General features: G+C 39.5%; 1 protein-coding gene across 2 annotated transcripts in view; it reads right to left on the bottom strand.

The window, feature by feature from the left end:
- Positions 1 to 393: 393 nt before the first annotated feature.
- The window catches only part of irx2a (iroquois homeobox 2a), a 50,959-nt gene continuing 40,353 nt past the window's right edge, over positions 394 to 10,999 (bottom strand). The window contains exons 1-5 of one of the 2 annotated variants that reach the window (XM_051132102.1): positions 4,107 to 4,510; positions 2,688 to 3,090; positions 1,761 to 2,411; positions 1,355 to 1,424; positions 394 to 1,091 (exon numbers count right to left, since the gene is read on the bottom strand). In XM_051132102.1, the coding sequence (XP_050988059.1) occupies positions 1,375 to 1,424; positions 1,761 to 2,411; positions 2,688 to 3,090; positions 4,107 to 4,325 (1,323 nt within the window). In that variant the 5' untranslated portion in view covers positions 4,326 to 4,510 and the 3' untranslated portion in view covers positions 394 to 1,091; positions 1,355 to 1,374. Of the gene's footprint in view, positions 1,092 to 1,354; positions 1,425 to 1,760; positions 2,412 to 2,687; positions 3,091 to 4,106; positions 4,511 to 10,999 lie in introns of those variants that run through there. The other variant, XM_051132103.1, reaches the window with a different exon arrangement.

The raw sequence follows: 10,999 nt of genomic DNA, 5'->3' as shown, positions 1-10,999 counted from the left end.
GCAGATGTTTAGACACGATTTTATGGATCGTTCAATATCGGTCTATAATGAAGCCCGACTGACCATCTTAAAACCCCGCCGGGAGCTCATAACGCTTCCTTTCCAGCCCTGTATTCATCATGCTGAAAAATAGATGAAGGCCTGGATTATAAGCAGCCTCTATTATTCACTGCCATCAAGAGCACATTCAACATTCACGCTTCATATTCACACACACACACTGGATATTCTAAACGCACTTTTGTAGAAATAAAAAAAGAAAAAAAAATCAGCAGGTCTGAATTGATAAAATTATTATAGCAATTAAAATCTATTTGTTCTATTTGAGGATGTGAAAGAATGACACTACGATTAGAATATAATTGCGTCTTGAAAAACAGGCCAGTCCAAATGGTGCCAGTGCAGACTAGCGCATTTTATTTACAATCAGAGATATAAATTAGTAAAAGTCTCATTGTTAACAACATCGTGTAACTTCGGCTTTTTAAATAAAAACCAATCATAATTTATTTACAAAACAATGTTCAGTTACCGTTGCAATACAACTTGCATAAATTATAGGCATTACAAAAATAAATATCAAATGTATTCCACTCTTAGTCAAGTTTATACCAGTCCCGAGTTCTCGTTTACACTTCACACCTCTAGCACATAAAGTCTGATAGGAGGTCTAGAATGTCCCACACGCGTGTGTACAACTGGTGGCAATGAAGCTACTATAGGGATCCTGAGAAATAAGTCTCCTCATCGAAAAGTCACATATGTTGGGATAAAGTACTTCATCAATAAATCAACAGTTCATCCAAACCAGACTGGCTGAATTGTGCCTTAAAAAATTCGCTCTTTTCTTTTTTCTTTTCTTTTCTTTTCTTTTCTTTTTTTTCTTTTCTTTCCTTTCCTTTTCCACAATCGTACGTGTTATTGTTCTATAGGCAGGTGCTCTGTAGTCCGTGCGTGTACAGTGGCACACAAAAGGATCCGCGTAAGAGCAAATGTTAGTTTAAAACAGCTTGGGGAGAGAGAGAGAGAGAGAGAGAGAGACAGAGAGGTGATGGCTTGTTCGCTTTGTTCAAAGCAATTGTGACACCTACCTGTGAACCAAGGAAACAAAACCTACATCAGTCGATTTTCCAAAAGGAAAAAAATAATAATACAGCTATTGCATAAAATTTAGAAATCCACACTTAATCTACACAACCATAAAGCAGGCCTCATATTCATACTCAGTGGAACATATTAGCTGACAAGAACAATACGACTAATTAAATATGAGGAAGTGGCCTCTGGAAACATTCCAATGTTGTCATAAAAACGGCACATAAACTGCACTTAAAAGCTTATATTAGCGACTTACTTGAAAGATCTTCCTGGTCTTTAACTCGACAGGTAAGACTGGGATCTTACTGTGAAAACCTCGGTGGGGTCTGCAGAAAATACACACCCGTTTTAGTAAAGGGAAATGACTATTAAATACTTCTTACAGTGTAGACTTGACGCTAGCGTTCGATTATGAGAAAAAATAAACAGCTGCCAAAGCGTTCAAACAATAAAATAAAACAGCTCTGAACATGCGGCGATGACTCAAAAACAACAACAAGCAACTAAGAAAATCATTTGCGCGATTACATGAAAAAGTGCCTCAACTAATTCATTTAATATAGATATTTTATTGGATAGACAGTTAGTTATATAACATGTCAATCTCAGCAGTATGTATATATATATATATATATATATATATATATGCACCCTTTACGCACCTTTTTTGGATTCTGCATTGGAGGCCCTGAAATGTTGTTCAGTCTGGTTTGGATTAGTCTTTAGCAGTGACTCGCCGCTCTGTTTGTGCAGGAGTCCCTCACCAGCTGAATTATAGCGCAGTATCCCTTGGCCCTGCAGCGGGCTGAAGTTGCCATAGTTTGTGTAATTACTATAAAACGGCGAGGTGTAATAAAGCGGCCTTCCTAATATGGAGGTGGCGGGGTACACTGCGCCCGCCGGGGACGCGCTGGGCGCCGTGGAGGTCAAAAGGCCAACGCCCGGGGGACAGTTCTGCTGCTGCTGCTTTGGGTCCGAAGTGGCGATCTCGGCTAATGACCAGAGTTTAGGTTTGACGGTTTGGTTTTGGCCGTCCAGGCATGTTTTGTTGGTGCTGTTTCGGTTGTCCTCTCGGTGATGATGGGTCAAGAGAGGAGCCTCCACCCCGGTCAGAGGGGAGGATGTCACCGGTTTGGGTGAGGGGCCTCTTTGCCTATCCTCGCGGCCCGTGTCGAGATCACTCGCGTCGCATTTGTCCTTGGTATCGGGTCCAGAATCGCAAACCAGGTCCCCGGTCCTACACGTGACCTTCTCGCCGTCCGATTCCACCGAGCACGAGTGATCTGTCAGGGCATCGACGTGCAAACTGATGCCTGCAGACAAAAACCACACTGCGATGAGTTACTGCTGTCAAAACCGTGCGAAACTTGCACAACTTCTTAAAATGTACAATTATAATTCTGTACTATATAATAAATAGAGCTGCATTATGCAGATGTCAAATATTTTTAAATTACATATGCAGTGCGTTTGCGTTTTTCCGTTTTACCAATCGTAAATACATTTAAATTAAATTAGCGTATAATAATAATAATAATAATAATAATAATAATAATAATAATAATAATAAATACTAATATGTAGGCTACCTTCGTCCTCTGCAGACGCTTCACTGTTGTCCATGTTTTTATCCGTGCGTTCGTCTTTTCTCTCCCCATCGGCGTCGTCCTCATCCTCGTCCTCACTTTTATTCCGCGGTGCCCATGTCATTTTGTTCTCTTTCTTGAGTCTCCGTCTGGCATTAGCGAACCAGGTGGACACTTGCGTGAGGGTCATTTTCGTGATGATGGCCAGCATGATTTTTTCTCCTTTTGTGGGGTAAGGGTTTTTCCTGTGCTCCTGCAGCCACGCTTTTAACGTGGCTGTCGCGTCCCGCGTGGCATTTTTCCGGTAAGCAGGATCGTTGAGCTGGTACGGGTAACCGGGACTCCCGTACGGGTGATAACTGATGGCTCCTGCCATTCCCGTAGTGTGCGCGTCATACGGAGACCCCTTCAAAAATAACAGTTTTTGTCAGTCAACTGTGTTATTCATATTTTTCGTCCAGCCCTTTTTTAAAATTTATTTACAGCGTAAAATAAATATAGCGCAAATTAAACAAAATCAATCAACGTTTTGTGACATTTGAATGCACACGAACTAATGATCTATTCTGCATTGTACAACGCTAATGTTATTAATGAACGTTATTATAAAGTGTAACCAAAAATATAATACTAATAATAATTAAGCCAATAAACAATGATTAATCCTTCATGCAATTATCAGAATGCACAATTACATGGGACTGGGGTGGATAACAGATAATGGGTAATTGCAGCCATTTTGCATAATCACCAGGCTGACTTTCCCAGTGCTCTTTCAGTGTCAGAAGCATATCAGTGAAGCGCAGCATTACAAATCCTATTAGAAAACCACTGGATATGGACCGTTTTTACCCGCTTTCATGTGCCATGTCATTAGCATTGCAATTCATCAGTTGACGATTAAATAACGCCTATTTAAGCTCACATCCTTCCAAATCTCGTCTCAAAAATATCCTGTGCAGCCGCACACTTTTTTTTTTTTTTTGTCTTGTTAATAATTGTAAAATATCACAAGCAATAATTTGAGCTATTGTCTAAAAATAACACCGCGGTGTTTTAACATCAAGGCCTATTAACGGAGCAAAAGTAAATTGTAAAAGTGGGCCTGGAGGAATTCCAAGACGTATTTAGCCTCACGCCGTTATTGTTTCTTGGAAATACGCACGCATTTATAGCTGTAAATTTTACTCGCGACTTTATTGCCGAATAGAATAACTTTTAGATCATAACCAGCCGTACAGCCGAGCTGCATTTGTATTCATGACCCGCGCGAGCTTTCCTTTGAAACACACACACGCGCATGCAACTCCCGAACCCACAACCAAAACTATAACCATCCTATCATGCAATATTCATGCATTCCTATCAAGAACAATGAGTCGTGAATGGCGACGGCTCTCCATCCACAGCAGCGCTGTTTACCATGTAGGACGGGAATCCCGTGGCTGGATCTGTTGAATAGGGCAGAGGGCTGGAGAATCCGTTGGCCGAGGCTGTGAACGCCGCCGATCCGGGGTACGGGCTGAACGCCGAACCGGACGAGGACCGGGCCAGCTCCTCGCTCCTCGGGGCGGCCAGCGGACAGGAGTAGAGCGCCAGAGAGCCCGGGGGCTGGTAGAGGTAACCCTGAGGATAGGACATTATTATAGGTTCTCTCCAGAACAGGAACGCGGGAGGGCAGAAAACGGGCTGATCGATAGAATCAGCGCATTTAACCAGCGCGCGCAGGGATAAACTAATAAAAGAAAAGAAATAAAAGCGCAAAAGAGGAAGAGCGATCAGCAGAGTGCCGTCATGAAGATCCCCTAGCGTCCGTTTGTTTGTAGTGCTCGGGAGTGGAGAGTGAAGAGTTGCTGGAAGGAGCAGGCGAGTTTCTGAGAGCATTGGAGAAACAGGAGCTGTCAATCACGGCTCATCTAAATATTCCATCTCCGCCCCCTCTCCCGCGCTGTGAAATGCAATTCCGGAACAAAACCGGCACAGAAAGCAGCCCGCGCGTCCTCGTCGTCGCGTTTCCGTCGTTTATCTGCCGCATTTTTCTTGCTTTTTGATTTATTTCGGCGGCGGACGGATGACATGGTGCCATTTTCCCATTTGTCATTTCTTTATAAAAAATCCCGCCGCGGCTGTGGAGGCTTTGCTCGTGCATTACAGCGTATTTACATAGCCACACAAGAGTAGCCTACTAATAAACTAGATGCACTAAATATAACCGCGCATTGCATTTGTAATTACACGTCGTTAAGAAAGTGCTTTTTACTCTCTTCAAACTACTGCACAAAACCTGACAACGAAATGCATGCAATATGCAAATACATTTCCAAGGGAAATTATGTTAGCTGCATTTTTTTTTTAGTTGAAAAGTTACTATTATTATTATTATTATTGTTGTTGTTGTTATTATTATTTTATTACACATATTATCAGTATTGCACGAACGCAATATGAGTGAACTGTGCAGTCACTGACAGTAAATACAATCAGCCGTTCCTTCACTCCACTGACCAGGTTTCACCGTCATAATTCAGTTGTTGCATCCGTAAATATTTATTGTAACGCACAGCTCTGTAATGTAAAGAGTTGCTCTTTTGAATCAAAGGCTAATTGCCGAAATGTGCGGTGAGTGTGAGGCGCTGCTGTGTGAACGCTGGGAGCGTCAGTGCGCGTTCAGGCCGGTGGGAGGTGTGAGTCCTCTTCAGCTCAACCTGTCATATTTCTGCTCTCTAATCGCAGGAGGTCTTCCGACCTGACAGCAGGAGTTTGTCTTCCACATACCTGTAACATATATTTAGAACTAATTCAGCAGGAATAGTTTTCTTTAGCACGTCACGGTTCGTGACGGGAAAACACAAACACACACCGGGAAATTATGACTCAAATAAATAACGGGCTGTGACAACGACTGGCAAAAAGAGATGTGCAAATATGATTATTTGACTTCGACTTTTGTTACTATAAATACAAATTCAAATTAATATAAAACGCGTAAAACGGGTGGTGAGGGAAATGCGTTCGTAAAACGCTTTTAATTGTCGGCTGCATTATGGTAAATAATTTTCAAGGATATACCGTTTCTTAAATTGAAATGATTGGAATGAAATGTAAGGCACTTACTGTAATAAATAAAACACGCAAATACGATCCGTAAAGTCCTCTGGTATGGCAGTCAAATACAACAATACGAAAAATCTATTTCGCATATTAGCAATGATCATTTAAAGATTATGCAAGGATTAGTGGAAATTAATTGAAATATCGATTAAATTGACATTCAGGAGGAAGTAAACGATTGTCATGCTATGTTAAATAATGGTGGTAGTGGTGAAAAAAAATGTTCGAATTAAAACAAAGCGTTATTTTTATTTACTGCACAGGCTACAATTAATTTCATAACAAAACGTCTCCACATTTTCCATCCCTCTGTTTCTCATTCCGACACGAATAGCAGGTCTAATTTCTACCCTACGTGCCGCCCTGTTTCTACCCGCTTTCTTATTTCTGTGCTAAAGTAATTTGTAAAGACTGGAAACAGATTAATTTGGCGCTGATGGCTCACAGAGGACACAGGAGGCGCGCGGCACTGAGCGCACAGCAGGGGGCAGTAGGTTAACTAGGTTAACTTCCATACTTAGAAACCCTCGTGATATTTTAGTCCCAGCAAACATGATGGAATTATAGGAGATTCAGCCCAAGACTGCAGCTAAGTATCAGTGAAATGCCCTTATCCAATTCACCGGCAGAAGCCTTTAAACATGAAATTATGGAATTAACTGACAATGGGCTTGCATGGTATTACTGACTCACATGGCTGAAAGAATAATATATATATATATATATATATATATATATAATAGTGTGTGTGTGCATATATATATATATATATATATATATATATATATATATAATTAAGTAATACTATTGCATATATATGCACAATTCAAATAGACCCAGTTTCCATTATTACTCAGAACTTAATGAATATTGCAGACAATATGATATTATCTAATAAGACATAATTAATTCATGTTAAATAGCTGGGTAGTTTCCTTTATTTTGTTGTTCTGCTGAACAAGGCATTTAAATGTGTATAAGATCCTAATTTACATGATTATGTCATACATTTGAATGTCTAAAATTGAAATGCATGCAAAAACACGTCCAAAATAAACAGTTCTGATTATGAAACATATTGCACAATCTATGCATAATTAATTTATTTAGTTTAAAATAGCTGATTAATATTATTGTTATTATTATTGTTGTGTAAGAGCATGCAGTGAGTGAGTTTTGCAGTCCTGAACAGTAAATACAATCAGCTGGATTTCCCAACAGAACACTGGCCTTTTAGACCATTGATCAAGTTTTACCGACAAAATCTGTAATTATACGGGTCCTTATGCTCAATAAAGCTGATTACACTGAGAGCAAAAACACACACACACACACACACAGGCTCCTTACAGAGTCAGATTTATGATGCATGCCATCGATTTGGATAGAAGGAAACAACTATTGATTTTTCATATTTTTCCGGGGCCGTGTTTACTCCGGGATAATGCAGCGCGGCAGTGGCAGCTCCAGTGAGCAGCGCAGGGATTAGCAGCACTGCCTTTTGATGAGATAAATTACTCAGTGCAACTTCAATGGCCAAAGGGTACACTTTGATCTTATATTACTTCATTTACCCTTATGACTAAATGATTATTGATTTTATATTCTTTACTCTGAAATGTGAATGCCAGGCAGCTGACAGGGTTTCAAGTGCTGTTTCTGTGAAGTACAATTCTCTTCGGCCCACTCCGTATGCATGTGTTTGTGTGTGAATAAATCTTGGAGAGCATATGTGTGTGTGTGCATGTGTTTATCTTCCTCATGCATGTGTGTCTGCTATTTTAGAAATATGAAGGCTAAACAGATATTGTTTGCTGTAACCTGTGTGTCCTGTTAACATTTCCCTCTTGTGTTCACATCAGTCTGAACTTTGAAACTGAACACTGAGGTGAATACAGGCTCCTGTGATGATCACACTCACAGATATATAATGACACACAGAGGCAGAGCACAGGGTCGAAACCACCACAGACACTGAGTCTCCCCAATATTTAGAAATGACCAAACATATGTGGTATTCTTGATTTTGAACACATTTTTTTAGGCCAGCTTTACTATTTATACCAAACTGAAAAAGAGTGCAAGATGTAACTACGGACATGTAATATTTGCCTTTTTTTTTTTTTTTTGTGAATATAGAAACGTTGAATAACAGTAAGATCCATTATTTTATTTATTTATTTGGCTAAATTCTGCCATTTTGAATAAAAAAAAATGTAATTGAAATTGACAATAAACACTGCTGTTTTTTTTTTTCTTTTTTTAAATTGAACCTAAGACTGAACAGGCTGAACATAACAGGTGCAAATTTCAAAATAAAAATATTATATTTGCAAATACTTTGTACCTTCTACAAAAACTCTATGTAAGTACTGGTACTTCTGTTTGGGCTGAGGCTGGAATTTAGCGAGTTTGAAGAAGAAGTATTTGATGGACGTATACTATGTGTCAGGAGCATTCACTCAGTATCATTATCTCATTTTTGACCGAGATGGCTTTTAGCTGGTTTTGCATCTGAACTCTTCATATGTGTGTGTGTGTGTGTGTGTGCATGTGTGTGTTCCTCATGTACCTGTTTTGTTAAAGTTTTTTGAGTTGGATTATGTAATCAGATTTCTAAGTATTAAGTACTTGTATTAACTTAAACATTTTTGTATTAAAAAAAAAAAAACAATTCCTCTTTTTCATGTTTTTAATTTTTCTTTCTAAAATAGCCTACAGCTTGTATACACTCAGAAAGACTTCACATTTTGTGGACATTCACACAAAGATCAGTCATTAATCAGGTGGTGACACATTTGACTACTGATTTACAAAAATCATTTCAGGTTGAAGAAGTGTTGCAACATTACATCAACTACTGATGAACACATTGATGATTTATTTTAATTATCAAACAGAGCATTATTTATCCATGTATTTCTGTCTTTGAAACGCTTTTGTCTTTCAAACACATTAAAATTCACACAATTTGTTTTGTAATCTGATTTTTTCTTTGTTTTTGTTTTTTTTACCTTATATATACTTGAACACTTTCACAAGAAATATTTTATTAATTATCACATTTGCATGTTCTCTGAGGCTGGTTATGGTCACATGACATGCAGGTAAAGAAATAAATTATTTCAATTTTTTTGTAATTTTTTTTTTATTTATTAAATTTGATTTTAATTTTGAATTTGAACATTTATTTAATGATTTAATAAATTATTAGTTTTTCATTAAACCCCTGGCAGTTCTTTCATAAACACCAATTTGGGAAACCTTGATGTTATATAATGTTTAATGCACTTCATGATGTTTTTTGGGTGAGAACCAGAAAGATGAAGTGACATTTCACCAACTTTAGGAGGGCCTGTTGATTTGACTTTGTGTACTAATTTTTTCTAATAAAAATTGTACAGTCATGGATGACAGCATGCTTTTAGAAAGCTCATCAAGAGCTTTTATTTGAGATATATATACACATATACATATACATGGATATCACCCAAAATGTCACTTACGCCCTTCTGGTTCTCACCCCTCGAAATATATTTTCTTAATGCCAATATGGTAAAATATTATCCTATTTAAATCAATGTGATACACAAGTTACGTCAAAAGTTATCTAAAAGTAGTCTGATTATATTATATTATATTATATTATATTACCTAAAATGTGTAATGTAACAGATTACATTACTAGCTACAATTTTTGTCATGTAATTTGGAATCAGTAACAGGTTACAATTTTTAAGTAATCTGCCGCTCTGGGGACAGGTTTAGTGGTTTGGTTAGGTTTAAGGTAAAGTGCGGTTGGGTTAAGGATTAGGGGTTGGGTCAACAGTTTAATTATAGATGTAACTAAAAAATGTAATTACAATGTCAAAAAACACGTATGTGCACATACGTGCATTGTATCAATTGATAGACCGCAGTTACAATACTTAATATAATGTGGGTTCTCATCATTTAATTCGTTTAAATAAAAGGAGTATTTAAAAAAAAAAAAAAAACATGTTTACATGTCTTTTCGCCAGTTCGCTGACAGAGAGAATTGGCGAAAGGAACCTTTTCACATTCTTCAGGACTTGATTCAGTGGTGAATCTGCATTCTGGTTATCAGAAAGCGCGCGCTTCACGGAAATATATAACGTGAGGTAGCTAAAGCGGCCCGTATCAACTTACGTCTTCTTTGAACTCGCCTCTGAATGCCTGCAAATCCCAAAATGTAAGAAAAGACGAGTGTTTGTGTGTCCGTAGGCACCTTAGCGTGAGCTAGATTTGCTGTTATTTCATCACGTTTCTACAGCGAGCCAGATCTTTGACGAGAGAGAAAAAAGTCCGATATGACAAAAAGCAGCAAATTTGAGCTGAGCCGGAGCAAACGAGAGCGCAGATAAGCATAACACAAAAAGCAATTTGTCTGTGTGATAATTCACATCTCTTTGGAGGTGCCGGTGCGGCGTGGAGATACAGCGCTCTCTCAATGCTCCGACCCTGCGCTTTGGGGCGATGCGCTCTTCTGTCAGGGGAGAATGTCTTTGGTCTTCTCCAGTGGGCCCTACGGGGCCGAGGAAGGGTGGCGACAGCCGTCATCTCGCCCGACTGGCAGCGGCGAGCTCGCCAGACCTCTAATCAGCAGCTATCCATGCGCTTGGCAGCGGAGGGGTTTCGAATCGGCACCTCGCCCCCAGTGAAAACCCCGAGCCCCGTCTCCTCTGGGCGAGCGCCGTTCGGGCCTCTGATGAAGTGTGCGCGGGAACACAGATGTTTGCTCGCCGTCTCCGGCTTCAATAGAGTCGTGAAGCGCCGCACACAGTCTCGATTTGTTTAACATGCCGCAGAAGGCCATGGATGTAAAAGAGCGAGAGCGAGCGGCGTTTCTGCTCTCCTCTTCTGGGCTTTTTTAAAAGCAGGAGGAACAAATCAGCAGGATATGGATGCCGTATCAACCAGCATATTGTGTTCGACGAGAGCCAGACTCTCTGTTGATGCACGCTGGCTGCGGGGGTCTGTGTTGTTTAGGTGGCCTACCATAATCATAGGTGGGTGTTTTCACTGTTCAGCCAGAGCGACGATATCTGTCCACAGATATTCATGGGTCGATGACAAGTACGGACGGCCAAGACGATGAAAGGGACAAATCTGTTCTGTCACATTTTTGCTTTCACACATGCTTGAAGAATGTTTCAAAATAAAGGTCCTTTTTCCTTTTTTCA

The sequence above is a fragment of the Labeo rohita genome, chromosome 16, assembly GCF_022985175.1.
Source record: "Labeo rohita strain BAU-BD-2019 chromosome 16, IGBB_LRoh.1.0, whole genome shotgun sequence".
NCBI lineage: Eukaryota > Metazoa > Chordata > Actinopteri > Cypriniformes > Cyprinidae > Labeo > Labeo rohita.
Note: the sequence above shows the minus strand (reverse complement) of the source record. Positions and strands in the feature narration are given on the sequence as shown.